The sequence below is a fragment of the Adelges cooleyi genome, unplaced genomic scaffold, assembly GCF_023614345.1.
Source record: "Adelges cooleyi isolate 19-005CV unplaced genomic scaffold, UGA_ACOO_1.1 ACOO_flye_CR_arks_rails_tigmint_CR_PRNA_247, whole genome shotgun sequence".
Classification (NCBI taxonomy): domain Eukaryota; kingdom Metazoa; phylum Arthropoda; class Insecta; order Hemiptera; family Adelgidae; genus Adelges; species Adelges cooleyi.
Window position 1 is genome coordinate 4962052 of NW_026095912.1, and position 23341 is coordinate 4985392.

The window sequence follows — 23341 nt, forward strand, 5'->3', positions numbered from 1 at the left end:
TGAATATCCAAATAATGCTGTTAATATTATTACTAGTAGTAAGTACTCAACAAATCAAAAGTTTGATACCTGCTTCATGATTGAATAAATTACCATTCAAATAAATAAAATTGAATGCTTAATTATTGAGATTAATTAGGAAATCTGAAATGATCCAGAACACTTCACTATAAGATTCAAAATAAATTTCCTAGAAACATTCGTGTTTACATTTATTAAAAAAAAATTAAAATCACAGTATCACTTAATCGATTAACACGTAGGTTTTTTATCGTTGGGGCATGTCATTTGTTTCAACAGCTGGATGACGGTGCGCACGGGACTGCCTGTCATTTGTCCAGGCCTGAGGTAGTGTTCCGGCCGCGGACTCCTGAGGAACGCCGAGCCGCTAACGTCGAGAGTGAGCATTTTGCACGAGTTCGGTTTGAAGTCCTCCAAAAACATGGCGGCGGCCATGGCGTCACCGGTGTATTGGTGCGGCACTACCCGGACGTCGCATATCGTCGGCCACTTGTTTTTTTCCGCGTAGAAATCCCACAGCGGACCGCGCACCACACGGTCGCCTGTGATAGCCGAAGCGGAGTAAAGATCATTGTACATCTGGTCGTCCTCGGTGAACGCGACCGAAGCGCTGCCATTGAAGTACTTCTGGGTATCCGACGACAGGGAGGCTACGTTGATGATCACGTTGGGCTTTAGATTCTGGCTGTATCCGATCAGATCGCTCAACACCATCCGGGACGTATCGCTGGTCCGGTGCACTTGGACAGTTTTGCCGTTGAACGACTTAACGGCCGAGCTGGGTTTGAGTGCCATGCCGCTGGGCTTGTTTTCGTAGAGCGGCACGAACGCGTTGATGTTGAGAGGTAGCGACAATTGCGACGCGGCCTTCATTATGCCGATCACGGCCGCGCCACCGCACTTGTTGAACATGCCGTACTCTATGCGTTTGTTGTCGCGCAAGCACAGGCCCCACGAGTCGAATGTGCATCCGTCGCCGATGAGCACGGCCGGTTTATCGTCCTCGCGACCGCCGCAGTAGGCCAGCTCCAGCAAAACCGGCGACCGTCTCGATCCCTTGGCCACGTTCAACAACATGAACATCTGATTCTTCTCGATCCACTCGGCGTCCCGCACACTGACACTGACGTTGCACTTGCATAACAACCGCAACGCGTACTCCGCCATGTTGTCGGGCGAGCCGATGTTGGGCGGCACGTGCGACAGCCGGCGCGCCAAATTTTGCGCCTCGCCCAACATGACGCCGCTGCGCCACGATTCCATGTCCCCGACGTAGAACGGGCACAGCTTGGGCACTCTGGGCAGCGGCTCGCGTCGCCGGTAACCGTCGAAAAACCACGAGCCCAACACGGAACCTTCGGCCGCGGCGCCCGCGTCCGACATGGACTCGACGTGTACCTCGTCCACGTTGTACGACTGCAGCGCGCGGATGCCCACGCCCGCCCCGACCCGCGTCATTTCCAGGCACTGCTCGAGGTTTTCCCGCGCGCTGTACCCGACGTTCTTCGGGCCGATTTCGGTGAACGCCACTGCGAAGTAGTTATCGTGAAGATTGTGCGCCACCACAGTCTTCTTTTGGGCAATGCCGGAACTCTGCAGAAACTGGCTGGCCTTGCCCATCACGGACTCGTCGAACTTTTGCGCCTCTCTGGTCAACACCACTTCGCCGGGTTCGCATCCGCGGTACACGCCCAACAGCAGCCCGGTTAGGTGTGGCGAGGAGTCCGAGTACGCCATCGCCATCGGCGACCAACGCCGGCGGCACGCGGCCGCGGACAGTTTGGTTAGAACACTTTTACAAATCATTTTCACGACCAATTGATTCACACACAAAATATGGTCGTCGGATAAAAACAAAAAAAGTCAACGCTTAAAAATGATTCTCTCGCCGCGTCCGCGAAACACACATCGAGTAAGCAAAGCGGACCTGCCATGATAACGTGTGACCAGATTCGAGAACTGGCCAGATATACTAGTACTCGAATAACAATAATAATATTGTTTTATCAAACAAACAACAATATACATAAACAAAAATACGTATACTGCTTGCCTTTGAGAACGTATTTTACATAAAAAAATTAACAATAGTATCCAAACTAACCCGAGACTAAACTAATACCCTACATACCCTACAATACGTAACATATAAATGATATAAACATAATTTACAGAGCTACAATCTTGGCTAGGGAATCAATGATTCCGAATCATAAGAAAAATCAACACTAACCGGTTTATTACAATTAGAGAAAAAGCTTATTGAGAGGAGCGTGCAAACTGTAATCTTGTTTATAAGTTGAAATGTAAAGGAATGGCGGGGATCTAGTGTGTTGTGTAGGGACGTAAAAGCTTATTTGAGCTAATAACTCGGGACAATCACTATCATTATTTATTGTTTCAATATAAATTTAATATTGTTATTAATTCATCTTTTAGCTAGCGAATCCAATTTCATCCTTTAACGCTTAGTCCTCAATATTTGTATCATGTTTTCCCAACTTGAACTTTAACATAATAAAAAAAAAAAACGGTTATGTATTTCATCAAGCTTTTTGCCTTGCTTAATTTAATAAGGACTTCATCTTCAATATTTGACCTAACAAGGGATCATATAACATTTTTAAACAACTAGGGTTATTAAACTCAAAACGATTTCTTTTTCAAAATCCAAATATTCTAAAAGCCTTATTCTTTATGTAAGAATGAACAATACCGGAGAACGGAGTGGCTAATATTGCTAAAATGTTGTTATTATTCTACAAAATCACACGGCCGCGACAAACTTATAAAATATATTGATACATATTGTAAATTGGAAACTATTTAGTTACTATGTTAAAACATTAAAAAGGGTTCAATTAAGCCTCTCGCGATTTAGATTATGTTAAAATATAGATGTGCAGTTCGAAAAATTCTTACAAGGAAACAGTACCTAGCAAAATTAGTGTTAAAGACCATACTTGTTTTTCTTAGTAATGTATGATCTTACTAAAAGCATACAGGACGATGTTCCTTGGTGTTAATTCGCTATTGCTTGCTGATAATATAGTTTTAAAGTTTACAAAATCCAACCTATATCATTAATTAGTAAATTATGTAGACTTTCTGTTTTTTTCAACAATTATTAACTGATATTTTAATTTTACGTTAAACAGATAATTTTTGTTTAGTATAAAAAAATATATGTATATACATATATATATATATTATAAATAGATCAAATTGTACTTAAACGACTGTTTTAGTTATAGCGTGCAGTAATTTTATTTAAAATAAATGTGTACATTTTCAGGGTGTTTATCTTGAATTCCGTCCGCCGAAATGTAAGTAAAATAATTTAATAATCGATGTACTAAACTACTAAATGATAATTTTTGTAGATTAATATTGCACGGGTGAAAATCTACATATTACCTAATTGTACTACTTACTAGATAATATTAACTATGATATTGTGTTTATTGAGTCGTTCAAAATTATTCAAATACATTTTTCCTTATATATATTCCTTTAAATTTCCTTTATAGGAGAATCATTTAAAACAAAATTTAAGAAGTATTTATCGAGTTGCAATTCAAAAAAATGTATTTATTCAAAATGTTTGATATACGCGCCAAATTGACATGTTTTCTAGATATAAACGGTTACGTGAAGGTAACCATTGAGGTAACCATTCGTTACAACCGTATAACCATATATTGTTATCACTTATCTGTTGTCAGTAAATTGTTGTGATGATATAAACGCGTTTTGATTTTAATAAAAGTATTAAGTACTAATGCAAAAATGCAATAATACACCTATCGAACAATCTAAATAAAATAATTCTACTAATAAAAACAATATGAACGCTCCTCCGACCTTTGAATCGTTTTTACTGTACGACGGTGAAAAAAAGTAAGTTCGAATATATAATTTTTATTTTATTATTACAAATAATGGAAATCACTGGAGTAAAATTCATAATAAACAAATTTGAATATCCCACCGAGACACTTTGATACCAAGCAATAACGTTTACAACAAACAACTTTGTTTTGAATCTCGATTTGATTATAAATTATGCTTTACCGATTTCCACTGTAATTAATTTAAAGTGGTAGGTAGTATGTATTGTACTTGCCGGAGTTTTATTTGTAAAATTGAATTTCAGAATTGTAAAAGAAGTTGACACAAAGGTTACGAATGCCGCCATATTTACTGTCAACAAGGAAGATCATACTTTGGCAAACATGATTAGGAAGTAGGAGAAACAATGTTTTTAACAACGGTCGAAAAGTTTATTATATTATGTTATTGTTGTTTCCAGCCAATTACTCAAAGACCCAAATGTATTGTTTGCTGGTTACAAGCAACCTCATCCGTTAGAGCATAAATTTGAACTACGCATACAGACCACGTCGGACTACACTCCTCAAGACGCTTTGACCAACGCTATTACCGATCTTCTAGCCGAGCTTTCATTGTTTGAAGAACGATTCAAAGTAAAGTCTTAATATTATCGCACTGATTGTTATCGTTAACTTAAACAACTAATCACAAAAATATGATAATAACATATAATGAAGATTTTACCTGGTCCCATGTTTGGTTTTTAATATTAATATACATACAAGTTCCAAGCTTAATTGTAAACATAGGCGAGAAGAGACGCAACATAGTATATTGTGGTTTGAATACCACTTTTATGTGTAATAATATGTTTACTAACTTAATAAGTACTTGGGATTTTATTGCAAAACGTAGGTCAATATTTTAATGTTATTATTTTTTTCTTATCAAAAAATCTACTCAATTACTTATCGATTTTTAAGAAGAAAATAGCCAGTAGACCAGTTTAGGTCTTATTAATATAACTGATGCATTGCGTTGCTAAGTCAAAAATCTCCAAAAGCAGTGATTTCTTGCAAGTTGGAAAAAACCGACTTACCACACATTATGTTCTTTTATGACCACTAACTATTAAAACGTTTTCTCTGCGGGGAATAATTTTTGATAAAAATTAGTGTAACCAAATTAGTGAATTCAACGTGAACAATTCTATAAAAACTTTTATGAACTTGAATTTTTATATTTTGATTGAGATTTTTCATTTTGCCACGCAACACCTCAACTAAAAAAGATAAAATCTCTAAAAAAAAAAAAAAAATACCACTTTTGATGAAAATCTGTTTAAAAGCATATTTATAAAATGAGTTGCAAATATCTAATCATAATTGAAAATATCATTCAGTCAATATTTTTAGCAAACAAAATTTTTAAAAAATTGTTTAATAATGTTTTTATTTTTTATTTTAGGAGGCACTACGGGAAAAGAAAGAAGGTCTGGATTAAAACTTGACTTAAAAAAATATCATTCCAATATTAAACCTTTTTGTGCATAACAATACAAATATATTAATTTTTTTTTTAGTAATACCTCTGTAACAGAATTTTTTGTATACATACAAAAAAGTACAAATAATAAATATAAAACTTGGTTTGCAACAGGACCGATAGCATGTATGTGATTTGTATTAACTATTATAAATTATTTTTTTTAAACTATAAATTATTTTTTTCCTCTGGCAACAGTTTGAAACAAAAATCATTCATTTTTAACACTATAGCTTAGAAATGTTGGGATAATACATACGAGTATTTAAATTTTAAATGGAGTTAATTAAAACAATGTGTTTATATTTAAATTGATAACAATTTTTTTGTAATTAATATACTGAACAATTTCAATTGTAAATGATATTTCTATGTAATATTACATAAGTTAAATTATTATTTGCTTTTGTGAATTGTACTTAATTATAGGCGAGTCTAAAAAAAGGTATTGTGTGGATCTATCCCCCTCCACCTGTAAATACTACCTTAGGAACTTTAGAAATAATTCACTGACTAAATCACTTTTAATTAAAATATATATAATTTTATAGACGTTAAACGGGTTTATAATCATATTTTTGATTTATTAAGTTTTCTACTATGAAAAAAAGTCGAGACCATGCCAAAAAATATGGCAGCATAAATTTATGTATTTCATAATTTTTTAATCTAGATTAATCTACTGAATATAATACTGTAATTTAATACTGTAAAAACCATTGAAATTATTTTCAGAAAAATAACACAAGAAAATTATTATTCTTTCCTAAACACACAGTGCACTACATTCAACAACAGTTATTGTGTTATTATGTTCTTATCGGCTTTTCATAAAAAAATAAAAAGTTTAAAATATACAGTTTTTTTTTTAAATTTGTTATTGTGTCTAAACCTTCAAACTGCACATAAAAATTGAAATAAAAGTAGAGTTTCTACTCTTTTTGCGAGAGGTTAGTGATAATTTTTTGGCTTTTTATTGTAGGGGTTGCCCTTAAAATTTGACGGTATCGACAATTATATCATATTTGAAAGTCTATTCCATTTTTTTGGCGGGGAAACCGAAGGAGGGGAGGAAATCGTCAGTTTGAAGATTTAAAACAAAAACAAATGTCAACTAAACAATCATCCGTTTGATGTTACATATAATGTTAATAAAAACGAAATGTGACATCTTAAAAGTTTGAATTTGTAAAAAAAAAAAAAGAAAGTTTTATCTCAAAGCGTTTTAACAATTCTTCGAAAAAAATTATACACACATTGTTTATACACACAAACGTGCACTTGTAAAATGCTAGTATACTTTTTTTTTTTTGGTATTCAAAGTTTTAGGACGTCATATCTATATAATATACATTTGACCCATGTCTGTTTAGGTATCTCAATACCTTTCTTGAAGGTACTGTATCAATATTATACATTTAGGTATATAGTGGCGATCACGGCCTTCAATCGCCAGGCAATATTATTACCGTAATGTACGTTTTACAGTTTTCTCTCTGTGACCTTTCACGGCTATTCTCCCGTATTTATATATATATTTACATGAGAGCTATTCCCGAAGGATGGACGATGGTGTATGTAAATAGTGTACACGTTTGTACTTACATGCACGTCAAATCCGAATGCAATACCTCTACCGGTAAAAAGAAGGGGGGGAGGGTGTAAGGCGGGTCGTGGAGTTGCGAGGATGGTTGGAAAAGCTTTCATTTTTGACCCTTCAAAGTACCGCCGGGGAATGATTCACGGTTCTTTTTTTATTTTATTTTTTATCACGAAGGGTCAACGGAAAAATCAAATCGCTTCAGAGAGAGAGAGAGAGAGAGAGAGAGTGAAAAAAAATGTGAGCGTTGTCGGAATAAAATCAAAAGATACCGTCTGCCGTCGACAAAATCTCACCGGGGACCGAATTGATTTCCAAAAACGATAACACTTACCACCGCTGTGGTCTGTATAAATATATATATATATATATATATATATATATATATATATATATATATTATATTAGTGCAGTGTCAAAAAAAGAAGCATTTTGTCGACAATGGCGCAAATAGAAACAAATCTCAAGGGGACGACTCAAACCTCTGGTTATGTATAGATGGATATTCAAATTCAATTCATATAATAGTAATTTTTTTACTCTAGTAAAACAATACTATTTTTAAGGGAAATTTATGGGGCCAATTTTAAAAGTCAAACAACTGGTCGATTAAACCGTTATTTTAGGTAAATATTAAACACCCCTTAAATTATTAGATACATATTATTATTCAAAGGTATATGCTGGGCGAGGTAAAATTTAATGTTGTTTACAACCTCACTTTCTTACTAGCTTAAACTGTAAATGCTAAAAACTCAAAATGTACTATTTATTGAAAACTGGTTAAATTGATCTGTCTTTATTTTCATTACATCATTCAGCTTTTTATAGGTAATTGAAATATGTATATTGCTGCTATGTGACTTTTAGCAATTATTAGTTATTACCTTTTAACATAATATTTTTATTAGGATTTGATTAAAAAAGTTTTTTAGTTTAATATGCCACCTATATTTAACATACCATGTCTAATGGATATTATATAGGTATATAATATCCATTAGATACACACATACATATTTTATTATACCTAGTTCAAAAAATTGTTACTATGTTTATCTACATAATAATATGCAACTATTGAAAAATATTCAATTCTAATAAGCAAATAAAAAATGAATTGAGAAGACAAAAAAAGGAAGAAGAATTTTTTTAAACATAACACCTGTAAAGTAAAAAACAAAAAGACACTTTTGACATCAGCCATTATACTTAGTATACTTGTCTATGACATCAGCCGTGCACTATAATATGCCATCGATATTATCATTGAGTATAATATTATTACATAGTAGTTCTGCTCTTTTGGCATTACATCGAAGGGTATATTATCTAGACTAGATGGCGTTGCCGCAGTGAAAATCGTTGTGGGAAATAATTACAAGAGAAACATCCCTTGTCATCGCGTGGTTGCCAAAATGTGTGTATGTGTGTGAGGGTTGTTCGTGCCGACGATTTGACAACGTTCTTATATCATCATTATCATCATCATGTGGATTTACTTCTTGTCCTTTTTGTATATATATATATATTATTACATTTTTTTTTTCTTGGCGAAAATCGTCAAACGGCCAATACGTGCCTTATGCTTTTTATATAGCCGGCCGGCAGTCGTTGTGGGTAGCAGTGAAAAATAACAAACTCCTATGGTGAGTTTATTTAAACTGTATTTTTACCGAGAATAGTTTTCCGCCCTTATAATAGTAATAATATCGATAAAATCAACAAAACCGTTTTGGCCAACAAACGTAATTACTAATAATTCGCCTAAGAACAACATATCGATAATATGCACCCTCCAGAGTCCTGAGTCAATAAAGAAATTAAACAATTTATTAGTTCAAACAGAATATAGGTACATCTAGTATATATAACGACCCCGTTTCCCAGGAAATCCGTCGAAATTAGTATTTACTTAAAACATCATGAAGTAAGTGGTCTCCTCGAATCCGTTTTGTGTAATATTTGACTAACTCCGTGGTAGTAGTGTATTTCCCAAAAACTAAAAATCCTAATATAACATACCGCTCTATATAAATGCTCTGTACTGAGATATATATATCGGAGCCGAGATGGTACGCTTTTCAAAATGATAATAATTTGTTTTCGTTATTTAAACGTTTGTTTTTGTGTTCGGATCCACAATTACTTTTAAACATCTAAACTGATTTATTCGTGTATCAAGTCTTAGTTACCTACCTTAAAAATTGTACACAAAAGGCAAATTATTAGGCCAACATTTTGAAAAGTTAACGGATCCCCCTACAAAATTTCGACACAAAACGACCTAAAAATATATACATACATTTTTCTTGTTAAAATTACAGCATTTTTGTAAGATGTTCTTGAGTAGTACTATAGATTATTACATTGACAAATAAAAAAAAATACAAATTATTTCCCCTAGAAAGCCGTAGTAATTTTTTATTTAATTCATTTTTTTTTTTTTATAGTTTTTGAATTTGGTCTGAAAATTGGACCGCAAATAAAACTAGCTTGCTTTTAAAATTATATAGGTACAATATTTTTGAAATTCTGTAACCAAAGTTTTTTTAATTAAGAAAAAAAACCAAAAACACCATATAAGTACAACATTTCTTATACAATTTAATACTGGCATCCGATGCTTTTTGTGTTGTTCCTTAATATTTTATGTTATTTTATATAAAATGTATTCTGTATAATGGTAAGATAGATGCGTTTTTTTTAATAGAATTAATTGTGTATTTTTTTTTTTTAATTTTAACAATTATTTTCAATCAATTATTCAAAATGTCTTGATTAAAAAAAATCTCTTATAAAATTATTTATATTTATTATTTATTACCAAATACCATTTATATAGTTGTATGTTTGCTTATACTTGAAAGTGATTTTATCAGTTCCAGTTGTAGAATAATCCCTTTCGACTTTCGACCTTACCGACACCACTGTGCTGACTTTTTATTTATTTTATAAGGGACGAAAGCAAAAAACTGATTTATTTTCCTTTTACAAAAGTGTTGTTAGATATCAAAAGGTTGTTATGTAGTTAAATATTGATTTTCAATTCTTCAGTTTGGATTTTGCTCAGCCTATTGAATATATACATTTTTAATTCATCTTTAATCAAGCCAAATTAGATTTGCAATTACTTCAAAAATTGGAAGTTCTGGTACTTTTGTAGTTTTATTAAACACAATTGATAAGATTTTGAAATTCTGCGTTCTTTTAAAAAATATATTACAATATTTCTTACTTGTAAAATGTTTAATATTAATAAAATAATAATTTATCTATAAGTCAAAAGGTTGACAATATTTTTTTAATAAAGAAAAATGATTGTATGAAATCCATAGCGATTTTATTGGTCATTTTCTTTTGTTTTTTTAACAATTTGAAACGGACTAAGAATTCAAACCCCCGATTCGTAATGCTTGGATTTGAAAACTTTTTTACTTTTTATCTAATTTGTTTTTATTTCAATCTAACTCCCCCAGTAGTGTATGTGATATGCTCTTGACATGTTAAACTAAACATGTACAACTAACACTTACGATAATTAGTTAATAATAAATGTAGGCAGATTATAAATTATAGAATTTGATATAGAGCTACTGATTACACGTGTAGTTCGAATTGACGTGAAGAAGTTCATTACTAATTATAATGTAATACATTGGTATTACTACAATATTAATAAATTCAGAGAGATTACCCTTCCTCTTAAAACAGGCACTTGTGATAAAAACATGCGTTATTAAAGTTTTTTTTTTAAATTCTATAAAATAATTAATGTACACCAACCTAATGACAAGAAATGTAATTAAATTTGTGGATTTTATACCGTTCCACACTGAATAATATAATCAATTTGGTTGCTCACGTCAAACTTGATCGTCCAATAAGACTTTATCTCGGGTGTAACTTTTGGGTCGTCTAAATTTAGACAGACTTGTCATAAACGTCTTGTTAAAATGTGGTGAAACTTGTAAGTTATATGCTTAGCACTTTCAAACTTCTACACCGCACCGCAAACGCACATCAAGTATTTCGAAACCGTGACGATCAGCATTATATTCAAACGCTTATTTCTAAAGGTGATTACATTATAAGAAGCTATTGTAAGTCGCATTAGTGGTGTATATACTTAAGAAAAAACTTGTTCGCGCAGAGTTTCCTTAATAGCCGGAAGCTTAGTCTTATGAAAAGAACATGTACTACAAAAACAAAAGTTTTCTATACCTGCTTTTAACTAACAATTTTATGTGTATTTACTACGTCTTTATTTAATATTTTATTGTAGAATTTAGTTTTTAAGATTTTGTTTACACATATTTTTGTTCGGATTATTATTACCCTTCACTGCTTGTTTGTGTTCAATTTCATTATTTGTATAAAGGCTTTAGAGTTTATTATTAATTACTCCCATCACTGAATGCTTTTGTTTATGTAGTTTGAATGTACCTCCATAATACTACTTTTATAATGAAAACACGCCAAATTTTTAATTGTTCCAAACGTTAAACATTGTGCAGCGAAGGGTCAAGTAAATTTGTACGGTAAGATTTATTTTGGACATTGCTACTATGAAACTGAAAGTAAAATATTATCACCTTTTAAACGGACGTTAATCATGCTCAGTGTTAAGTTGACAGTCAGTTGTGGGTAATCCCAACCTGCTAAATTAAATCTCCGCCCGGCAGGGATAACGTATACTATATAATGCGTTAAACGCGAATGAACCCTTTAAATGGACACGCATCATGATTAACAAGTACAGATTTTTTCCCCAGAAACAACCCTACTAGGAAAAAAAAATCCATTTTTAATTGCCAAAGTAGCATTTTTTGAGGACGGAAAAGAAACGTTTGTTTCGTCAAAGTATGTATATTTCTTTTTGTTATTTTACTTTCAATTAATGACAATGTATTAACATTGTCCGCAATGTTAGTATATTAGAAAATATATCTAAAGCTGACAAATATAACAATTTTACTGTTGTATTGTTCTACACAGTTTTTAATTAACGTCGCTGGATAATTGTAAAAAAATTACTTTTACTCCGTTAAAATTACAGTATAATCTTTTTATATCTTTTTAATAAAAAATATTGTCAAAGAAATTTCTAAAAATTTCTTATTATTATAAGTATACTCTCTCTATGGGTACTACGCGATTGTTTATTGGTAAACATAATTCATATAATATAATGAAATATATTAAGTAATCTGTAGACTGTAATAAGTATAATATAATTAATTAACGTATAATTTGTTTTATTCAAAGATCGAGTTTAAGAATACATTTTAATTTAAAAATATTCTCATACTTAGGGATTTTATTTTTTCGAACAAAATTTCCTAAACACAATTAGGCATTAAAAAAAAAAAATTATTAAAAATAATTGAACTTTTGTTTTTAGTTGATTTTGTTGATGGTACAAAATATAGAATATTATAAATACATACATTTAATTTTGTCTGGGAGGGGGTGAAATTTTTTCCTAAACATTTGGGTTTTACTAAATATATTCAAAACATAATAATTGTACAAAATAACAAACAATATAATACGTATAATGTATTTTTAAAAAAACTCATAACCTCATATTTGTAGTAAGGGTTGAAAATGCTGGAAAATTTCCAGTAAATTTGGAATGTTCAAAAAAAAAAGTTCTTTTCCTATACTCAAAATTAAAAATGTGTAAATTTATGAAAAATATATTACAAAAAAAAAAAATAGAAGATTGTTCGAACAATTATAATAATAATATATAATTGTGAATTATTGATTAAAATAAATAATTTGTTTTTTTCTGAAAAAAAAATCCAAAATCATTTAAATTCATTGTTGTGTATAATAATAATAATTACATACAATTAAGACAATTACATACAGTTAAGACTACTGACTATCAGAAATGTTTTGATTTAATGTTTATTAATTTTTTTTTTGGCGTATAAAATTCCATATTTTTATACAAATTTTATATATTATTAAAATAACTCTGTTTTACTCTGATGTGGGCTTTTTTTTTAGCTGTATACACTGTAACTTTTTTAATACTAGACCAATTCCTTCGAATAGCAACTCTATAAATCACAAATTTTATCTAGTTTGTACTTTGGGGGTGGGGGGGGGGGGGGTGGTAAAAGTTGAAAAAATTTAATTCTTCACAGACGAAATTTGAAAAAAAAAACCGTACGAGTTTTTAAGTTACAACTTTTACTGGCTATATTTTCGTGAAAAAGAGTCGGATCGAGTTGAAATGTTTAAGAAATAATTATTTGGTATGCCCGCACACGTCAATTGTGTCAAATTTAAACTATACCCATTTCCCAAGTTTTTTTTGTTTTTCGGAGTTTTTAGCCGTAATTTTAAAACTTTTGGGTTGAAAATTTGCCAGTAGTCGGAACTTATATGTATCCATAACATATTAAACGGGGAAAAAATTCGGCACTACAGTTTTTTTAAATTGCCGGGAAACTGTGTTTTCGCAGATTTCTTATATTTTAACAAAAACACCTAAAATCTTTAAAAAAAATTGATCAAATCATTAAAACAATTTTATGTATATCTATGCAGAATGATACTATTGAGTTTTGTGCTCAAGTACCACTTTTGACATTAAGTTTACACAAATTCAATTTTTTTTAACTTAAAATCCGGTGTACCAGATGGGAGAACGAACAGACACTAAAAACTATCAGTTGGTAACGTCTATCCATGTTAGATTAGGTTAGGGCCCAATGATCGGTATCATAATATTGTGTTTATTACATGATATCACAGACGACTAAATCGTGTAACTGATTATAGTAGACACTCGATTTATTGGGGAAAAAACCTCTCCGTGTACTTCTTAAGACACTTAATGATTCTGATACGACAAAACCACTGTCATTATCTCGTTATTTTATAGCCTGCGTTATATAACCTTACCGAAGGTCAACTATGAGTATATAAGGTCCAACTACCTGCAAATTATGAAGAGGACTGTTGTTTTTTGGATTCAGATTAAGTGTTGGTTTTTATGCAGTATACCGCCTCAAAATGTATTTTTTATTACACAATTTTTTAAAGGAAAACTAATGTTTTGCATATTGTTATACTGTTATTCATTTAAAAAGATTCACGCTTGATTGTTTAAATTGTCTAATATTAGATAATCTGCTTCATGCTAATTTTAATTTTTTAGTTTATTAACTTGTAGCTCTAATTTTGTATAAAATATTTCATTATTTTATTACTATGTACAAATTAAGATAAATTTTAATAATAATTAAGTCATAAATGATAATACTTTATTTTATGACTAGATCAAATCTCGTGAACATTTAACATCATGATACTGCTCCTATGCTATTATTAAAAAAACACAATTTTTAAAATCTCCATTAAAGGCTATTGTTAAATAACAGGCAACAGCCGACTGCTAGTAGCTATACACGTTAGTAATATTTAACTAATAAGTTATATATTTAGGTAAAATTTATTGTTTTCTCTATCACAGTACCACTATACGATTTAATTTAATTTAAATGTAAGAAAATCGATTTTTCTTTAGAAAATAACAAGAAATTAATATACAGGATGAGGCAGTAAAACGGCGATTTTCTAATGTATTTAAATGGGAAAACCCGTTTCACTATCCCACCCTTTACATTTTAAGGATCTATGATAAGGTTTTTTTAGTTGCATTTTATTTTGTACAATGTCATTCTAGTAAAATAGAAGTATAATATAGCTTTGAAATAATATAATCTATAAAGTATAAATAGTTTGTGTGAGATTGCTCTAATGGAAGTATATAATACATAAATATTAATTTGATTGAGAATAAGCGATTATAATTTAAACTATGGAGTACAAACGATTGAAACATGAATCGTCGACCCTTCCAACAAAATATAACACATTGTATATGTGTTATTTGGTCCACTACGTTTTTGCAAAAAAAAAAAACCAGTACAGTGGGGTCGGGGCATAGTGGTGACGGGGAGGTCACAGGTTAATAGGAATTTTAAAATCTGAAAGTGATAAAATCACTTTCGAAAAAACGCTTCGATGCAAATCGGTAGTTAGTATTTTCAAGCCAGTACAGTCCAAACCAAGCACAGTATAAACCAGCAAAGTTAGAAAGTTTTAAATGAAGGTTCTGTACTTACAAATGAGCATCAAAGCGTTAATTTGAAAGTGATTTTATCCGAGAGGACTAGTACAGTAGAGTATTGGCATAATGCAATCAAAGCAATGGGGAAACGGAGAGGTCACAGGTCTACAAGAATTATTATAAATAAAAGTGATAAAATTGAATAAAATCGCTTTTAAATAAACGCTTTGATGCTCATTTGTAAATACAGAACCTTCATTTAAAACTTTCTAACTTTGCTGGTTTATATTGTGCTTGGTTTGGACTGTACTGGCTTGAAAATACTAACTACCGATTTGCATCGAAGCGTTTTTTCGAAAGTGATTTTATCACTTTCAGATTTAAAAATTCCTGTAAACCTGTGACCTCCCCGTCACCACTATGCCCCGACCCAACTATGCTCCGTCCCCACTATGCCCCGACCCCGCTGTACTGGTGTTTTTTATCGTTTTTAGTTTTTGAGCATGTTTTCAGGTGATCAAACTAGAAATATTTTAGCCGATTTTCGGGAAAAATTACAGGCTTTCCATCTTTCTTCTCAACGGCAGTTATATAGGCTTAGCCATAAGGCCGTATAATGGGAACAAGTTGGCGTCTTGACGTTTTGATTGAGCATATAATACAGTATAGGTATAACGATCGTGCACGGTGTTGGCTTACCACTTGAAAACATTATTCACACGTCATGTATCCAAGACTATTAGGATTGATGTTCGACGTATCCGCTTTGGCCCGAGTAACGCCCTGCCCCCGAGCTCGTTATCGCGGTATTTTTATATTTTTTATTATACATAATATTATTATGATACCTATTTATATAGATTTTTTTTCTTTTTTTTGGTCGTGACACTAAAAAAAAGTACACATCGCGGCCCCGGGTCGTTGTTTTTGTCGAAATGCAATAGTATAATAAATTATGCGGCCGACGCGCGCTTTTTTTTAAAACCCATTAAAAAATACGGTCTCAATAGTAAGTGCGCCTCGCCGACACCGCCGACTTTGTTTGCGACGGAAATCACAAAAAAAAAAAAATAATGATAATTGTTTTGGTTGTAAAATAATACTTGCCAGTGGCGGGGATTCGTGGGTATATAATATTATAGTGCTTATTTGAATTCCCGGGTGTCTCTCGAGACTCGAGTCGACGACAAATCTGCTCGGTGGGCTTTCTCGGCGTGTTTATTAAAATGAGAAATCTGATAAGGGCTTTTCACTTTTGACGTTCTCGAGTACCTTATAGAGGTACGTGACACTTGAGTTGACAGATTTTTCGCCATCACCGTGAAAAGAAATTAGAGAACAGCGCAATACAAAGGAAAAAAAAGATAATAATAATAATAATAATATATCTAAATAGTTCACACAGTAAGAACGCCCAAGAAAAAACGGTAAACAAATATTATATATTCTCTTTCCATTCCTAGTATGTGTGAATTCATAATATATTATTGCAATATTTACATTGGCAGTTGAAAAAATGTAAATTAATACAACTGTTGTGGCTTACGATATATTATTGTTGCATTAATTGAGAATACCCAACTCCCACGTTTAAGTATTGTCGCCATGTATAATAAAAACTATATTTTACCATTTAATAATTATGGTCCTCCGGCTTAAAAAAATATTTAAATTAAACATTGGTAAAAATGTCGAAAATATCCGATTTAGTGGGAATTACACTTAAGGGTTGTTTACAGCCCTTAGACACTCGTCAGACATCTCAGACTATTTTTATTTTTTAAAAAGTCTGGTTTAAAGGCACAGTAGGCATATAAGGATACCGACTGTCATCTTCTTATCGTATTATTGTGGTAAGTTCATCGAGTTTTCATTACTTCGGCAAAGTTTATAAACTAAAACTATACAACTAATGTAATTAGCTGTACTGTGTTCAGAAAGCTGTAAGAGCCTGAGGCCGCCGTTGCCATGAGTATTTAGAAGAAATAAAAAAAAAGTGTTTATTTCAGATCAACTAACAAGCGGTTATTCGTCGAGGTAAGCGACATTTGTTAAAATTTCAAGACAGACGTCAAGAAAAATACATTATATCAGTTAATTAATTACAGTAGTAGGTATACATCTAATTTGTATGTTTCCAACCAATTTGCAAAAGTTTTACACCTACCCACATTTTAATCTTTGTTAAATATTACCAAAACTCGAATTGTTACCAAAACTTTAATTTATAGAATTCAAATTTTGCATTTAAATTTTAGTTAATTAATCATTTAATTTAAATAAACGTCAATAATTGTGATACATTTTAATTCAGCGTATAATTAAAAAATCGATAAAGAAAAGTTTTATTTGTTTTTATAGTAAAGTAATAAAATTTGGAGAAATAATATGTTTTATATATATATGTATAAGCTCATAAATAAGTACTAAATATATAAGCTTGGTAAATTCGGCTTTCATCGAAGTCCTTAACATGTATTTAAAAAGAAAATCAAATAGATCCATTTTTCAAATGGTGAATAAGTATATTCGCATTTTATTGCAATTTGATTAGTTTTTTTTGGTTCAACTCAAAAACTAAGCGCGATCAGAAAAAATCTTTGTACTCAGCATAAATACACAAATTTAAAAAAATGCTTAGGCCCTAAGCCAGATTTGTTTGACCTCTAATAAAACTCAAAACTTCAATAAAATATTTAAATGTGTCATTATTTCTATTAAATAAAAATCACTTTTACATTTATCCCGTTTGTTTAAAATTACTCCAACTGGACCTTATTTAATTTCCGAAGACTTAGTTACTGATAGTTAATTAAGTATAATAAAATTAGTGTATTTTTTTTTGGTATAGTTTTGTAACAATGTTTGCATTTAATTATTATATTAGGTATATTATTCCTTAGTGGTATTATATTATTAGTGAACAATTCAATATAATATTTATGAGATCTCTGCATTCACATTTCACAACAGTCAACACCATATACAAAACAAGGACACAGACAATAAGTGCAACTAATTCTGGTGTACCTATAGGTATTGAAAAACGTTATTTGGCAGGGATGCTATTTAGAAGGGAGGGGATGTCGGTTTGTCTTTTGGCACCCCCAATATTTTTCAGCACTATATTGTTGGCATTTGGCCAACACATGTTGTATAGATTTGTCTGGGTATGCTAGATTTGGCCCTTATAGATAGCGTGGCAGTGAAAAAAAAAAGTTTAAAAATGTACACTCCTATTGAATACCAAAACGACACCCTTGAATAAATGAATGATTGGATTTATACATATTTTACCATACCGTACATAGGTGTGTCATATATCACATAGACCAATGTGTATAAGTAATACCTAAAAAATTATTTAAAGTACTAAATAAAAAAACTGCTTAAAAAAATACATTTAAAAACGAATCAATTATTATACTGGATGCGCTTTATAAAACAAATTTAAAATAGTTTATATTTGCGAACTAATATTTCTGTTATGTGTTTAAAAATTGCCCATATCTACTATATAAGTTTGTTTTTATATGTAACAGCACATGAATTGTGTTTGTAACCTTTATGATATTTTTCATTTGTTTGAAAAGGGCAAGCTTAATATCCAGTTGATTTTCAAAGAAATTAAGGATAGAACTCGTCTAACTTATATAGTTTTATATTTTACCAGGTAAAAAGCACTCCTTTGTACGATGTACTTTTTAGTTTCGATGAGATGCTGATGAGGTATTGGTTTTGATTAAAAAAGTTACGCTTGTAGTAATTAACTTATGAGTCACGCCTTTAAACTATATAATATGAAAACTTCAACGCTTATTTGCAAAAAGTTGTTAACAGTGGAGTTGGCTCTTTTAGGCTGAAAAACAAACAAAATTTCGTCGTTATTTATTTTGTGAACATGGTCCAACTTTCAACAAAACTATGCTAACATACTCAGATCCAAATCACAGTTTACTTTTAGTTGCTCATCATAAAGTTTCTGACTATAGAATATTTGTTAATACGAAATTAAGTTTAATACGAGTTTAATAAAAATACAATTTTATACTTTGAAATAGGATTTTCAAGATTATTTTTAAGTTTCGAATGTAATGCCACTAATATAAATTTAAAAATATTCCCTTGATGTTCTTTTAAGTATAAAGCTTAATCCAGGAATTTCCCCATAACACTTAAAAAATATGTTAATTATTTGATTTTAATTTTTAATTTTTAATGAATTTGCTCGATCAAATGCGAATAATAATATTACATAAAAGTCATCATTAACAATAAATTATCGTTTTTTTTCTGTCAGTAAATCGTTCGTTCCTTGAATGTATTTTAATACTTATATTACAACAATATTAAATTACTTACTTCTAAAACAGTAAAAGTGGTGTTTTAAAAGTATATTATAGTTTTAATTAATAAAAACAAAGTTTATGTGATATTGTCAGACTTAAATTCCGAAAACTTCACTCAAACAAGAGAAACGAACAAAAATATACCTATATCCATTTTGGGTAAAAGGATACCGCTCTTTACCGTTTTATCTCAAAAATAAATTTGAAACTTTTCAGACTAGTTTTTACATAAATCTAGCGTGCTAAATCAAAAATGGCGATACAAGTGTCAAGGGTGACTTTCACGACATTTTTATAGAATGGATGAACTTTTTTTACTTTTAGTAGCAGTACCTATATGTATTTTTACACTCGTTAACCTTTGGTAAATGATTTCGGATCTGTAGATTATTTAATTTGATTCTTTGCCAAAATAATAATACCAATAATATGCCAAAATTCCAAGAAGAACCGATTTTGTATTATTATTTATATTAATACTACCAAAACCAGTAGTGTACATTACACTTAGAAGGAGAAGTTTGAATATCTTTTGTATAAACATCAGGATTTTCCCTCACCCTTGCTCATATGCATATGTATACTAGCAACAACCCTCTTCTGTTTAAACGTATAGCACATTACTCAATATACATATATGATTTTAAAATGTATAGCATCACTTTAGCTAAAAAGTTAATGGGGAAAATTAATAGCTAATCACATAATAATACACATACATAAAATTACAATACACATAAACACATTTTAAAAAGTTTTCAGTTTTTTCCAACTCGTCTAACATAATTTTTTAGTTTCTTTCAACCGTGGTTTGAATAGAATAAATTTTACCAAGAACCACAACACATAACTGTAGAAACTTTTAAATGTTTTTTTTTACTATTTTCTAAACAAAATTATGTACTATCTAGCCTTCCGGTGTACCTACCGCATTCTTGTCCAATGCAATTTTTGCGATTATTTTGCTTTCTTTTGTGACACATTGTACATGCTCAAACATTTTTTAAGCCAGTTTTTCATGTACTTTAAACGGGTTGTGCGTCGTTAGTTTTTCTTATGTTTATGTAAACTTTTGTCTATTGTAATACAAGTACATTCGAGAGGAAGTAACGTGAAAAATAGTTTTCTCCTTCCTTGTTGTAAAAAAAAAAAAAAAAAAGTATAAAGAAGTACATATTCTAATTTGTATGACAACTAAGCGTGAAGGTTTCGAATTTGGGTGGCTTCCAATTTTTTTTTTGTCGGTATATACACGGAAGGGTTGGAATCATATCATAATTTTTAAGTTTAATATTTTCCAACTACAGAACGGCATCGAAGCGTTTTTTTTTTGTGTTTGAAGTGGTTTTATCACTTATAACTATAGAAACCCTTAAAGACCTGTCACCACCCCGTCTCCGCCGTGCTGTCCTTTTTTTTTTTGTTAAATTTCATTTCGTCGCACAAAAAAAAATTAATAATAAATTTAACGGTTCGTTAAAGTTTAACGGACCAATCATGGGTGTTTGGTTTTTTTAAGGACCACCAAACAATGATGATAATTTTTATTATTATATTGAAAAGATCCGTTTCTCTTTAGCCGTCGTTTATATGCGACCCGGCGCGTGTAATATTATTTATTTATTCATTTTTTTCTCTCCATTTTTGTACTATTATCCTTATTATTATTATTATTACTATTTGTCAAGGACGTTATCGCGTTTGTTCACACGTCTCTCCCGTGCAGTAGAAAAGGGATGAAGGGGTGGTGTAGATTTCTACACACACAATAATAATATAAGCTGCTCTTATTGTGATGCTGCCGCCGTTTGCACGCCGTGACTGCAGATGTGTTTGCGCACACCGTTATGACACGCACATAATATAATATTAAAGTAAACGTGAGCGTAGGTTATGGGGTTGTATAAATTAGGGCGCATCATTATTCGGATGTGTCTTTTTTTTCACCTTCAAACGTACACACAAAATAAAAAAAAACTACATATGTCTAAAAACGCCTACAGGAGTTGTCAGCATAGACTAGGTGTCTGCTTCCTTTAGAGTCCTAGTCGAATCTGATGTCCGAACCATATTGTTCGTGGCCGAAAATAAAAACTACAAAATGTAATCCGTAAAAAAAACCCCGTAAAGAAACGTTTGTTAAGAGTATGTGTAATTTTTGAAAATTCTCGCGTCTAGACTATCGGCGGCCGTTTGACAATCATCATCGGTGCCGGGACGTGGAAGGGGGTTGCTATGGATACGCCGGCGGGAGCGTGCGAAGGGCGTTAAAAAAAAAATAACCAAGCAAAAAGGAAACTGTCAGTCGCACGCGGCTATACACACCAAGCGATACCGCAGGGTACTACTAAACTGTCTCTATACGCGCCGCCACCAGCAGTACTGGCCGTGCCGTGCGCTCACAGTGGTCCGGCGCGCTGCTCGACAGACAAACTATCTGTACGCCGCTTTTTATCTCTCGGCCGCCGTCTCTCTGTCGCTTCTTCTTCTGCTACTTTTGAAATTTTTTTTTTTAAATAATAATTTTTGAGTTTTTTCCCGCCCTCCCCTCTCGGATTTACGTTATTAAACCCGTCGGATCTACCGCGTTTACACCCGTCCGTTGGTCGGTTTGAAAAAAAAAAAATCCAATTATTACTGATAACGACGACGGCGTTGTACAACAACAGAACGATCGCGTTCAACGAGGACAATTATTTATTTTGTATATTTTGAAAACTCTCCCCTCCCCCCCAAAAAAAAAACCAACACCGCGAATCGGATACGAACAGCAGTACAACAACGTCTTGGACGATTCACGCGACGTCTTCATGTCGACTCGACCATGTGGCGCGTCCACGTTTCTTCAACAATCATCAAAAGTCAAAGGTATGGTGGAACTATTTTTCATTACTTTATGTGCATGTAGAATACATCTGTTGATAGTTGTACCTACTATTCGTGTCTCCAAAAACAAAATCGGTTTGCATATCCATTGTACAGCTGTTGTGGCGAACAATATTTATCACTATATTATTAATTGCTAGGTTTTTTTTTATTCGCCATAATAATCATATCAAGCGATTGTGGTAATAGTGTTTTGGGAAAACGCATGGGGACCGACCGGCACATGCCGTCGAAAAGTCAAAACGGATAATAGAACACTAGACCAAAAATAAAACCCAGAAATAATCAATAGACGGACGACGCTGTTCGTTTGTATCTCCTAGACAATAATTGCTATACAAAGCCTCTCGGATTTGATTTGATTGACGCACAAGAGTCTGCGTGACAAGTCGGATTACCGGCCTTTTTTTTTTTAATTTACAGTCTTGAAAAAAGACCTTTCTTATTTTTGCTCACTTCAAGTCAAGACGACAGTGTTTGCTTCTGTGTGTGTGTGTGTGTTGTTTTTACATTTGCTTTCGTCGGATGCTTGAAAAAAAAAAGGGTTTAGAAAAATATATTCCTACCCATATTATACCGTCAGTGTGATAATATGCAAAATCTCTGAGTCTCCAGCATTATCTCCTTAATCCTAGATTAGTCGAAACGCCGGAACGATCACGTATTCTATGTATTTTTTTGTATGTAACGCTTGCACATGAAACGTGATTATGTTAATAATACTAATGGAATGCATATATTATTGTACCTAGAGTAAGCTCAGCACATCAATTATAACAATACAATGGTACTGGCCATTTAGAGAGCGGATTTTTAGGTGGTTGTGAAAACGTTAAAACACAAACGTCAGTAAATAAAATAATATGGACATTAAAAAAACATACTCTTAATAATGTTTTATAAATAAGCAAGTAGAACAAATCTTGTCCTAAATAACCCTTAAAATATCGACGATGTTCATCTATTCTATGGATTTAACGAACAAACCTTCCCAGTATCGCATTGAAGCCA

The 23341-nt window shown here is 31.9% G+C and overlaps 3 protein-coding genes across 3 annotated transcripts in view; 2 read left to right on the top strand and 1 right to left on the bottom strand.

Annotated features, from left to right (window-relative positions):
• Positions 1-252: 252 nt before the first annotated feature.
• Positions 253-1758, bottom strand: LOC126836996 (cytosol aminopeptidase-like). The gene has a single exon (XM_050570722.1). The coding sequence runs from the start codon at positions 1756-1758 to the stop codon at positions 253-255; it is 1506 nt and encodes a 501-aa protein (XP_050426679.1).
• A 2006-nt stretch (positions 1759-3764) lies between these two features.
• Positions 3765-5529, top strand: LOC126836601 (DNA-directed RNA polymerase II subunit RPB11). Its single transcript, XM_050570158.1, has 4 exons — positions 3765-3921; positions 4178-4267; positions 4334-4508; positions 5323-5529. The coding sequence occupies exons 1-4, from the start codon at positions 3869-3871 to the stop codon at positions 5356-5358; spliced, it is 354 nt and encodes a 117-aa protein (XP_050426115.1). The 5' UTR covers positions 3765-3868; the 3' UTR covers positions 5359-5529.
• Positions 5530-21770: 16241 nt separating this feature from the next.
• LOC126836518 (CD166 antigen homolog A) overlaps positions 21771-23341 on the top strand; it is a 57561-nt gene continuing 55990 nt past the window's right edge. Inside the window, exon 1 of the mRNA XM_050570012.1 lies at positions 21771-22312. The gene's annotated coding sequence lies outside the window, so the exon portion shown is untranslated. The remainder of the gene's footprint in view (positions 22313-23341) is intronic.

Excerpts from the sequence above, each read along its gene's own strand:
- LOC126836996 (XM_050570722.1), bottom strand. The coding sequence starts at position 1,758 with ATGGCGTACTCGGACTCCTCGCCACACCTAACCGGGCTGCTGTTGGGC.
- LOC126836601 (XM_050570158.1), top strand. The coding sequence starts at position 3,869 with ATGAACGCTCCTCCGACCTTTGAATCGTTTTTACTGTACGACGGTGAA. Across the intron at positions 4,268-4,333 it reads TTGGCAAACATGATTAGGAA|CCAATTACTCAAAGACCCAA; the intron begins GTAGGAGAAACA and ends TGTTGTTTCCAG. Across the intron at positions 4,509-5,322 it reads TGTTTGAAGAACGATTCAAA|GAGGCACTACGGGAAAAGAA; the intron begins GTAAAGTCTTAA and ends TTTTTATTTTAG.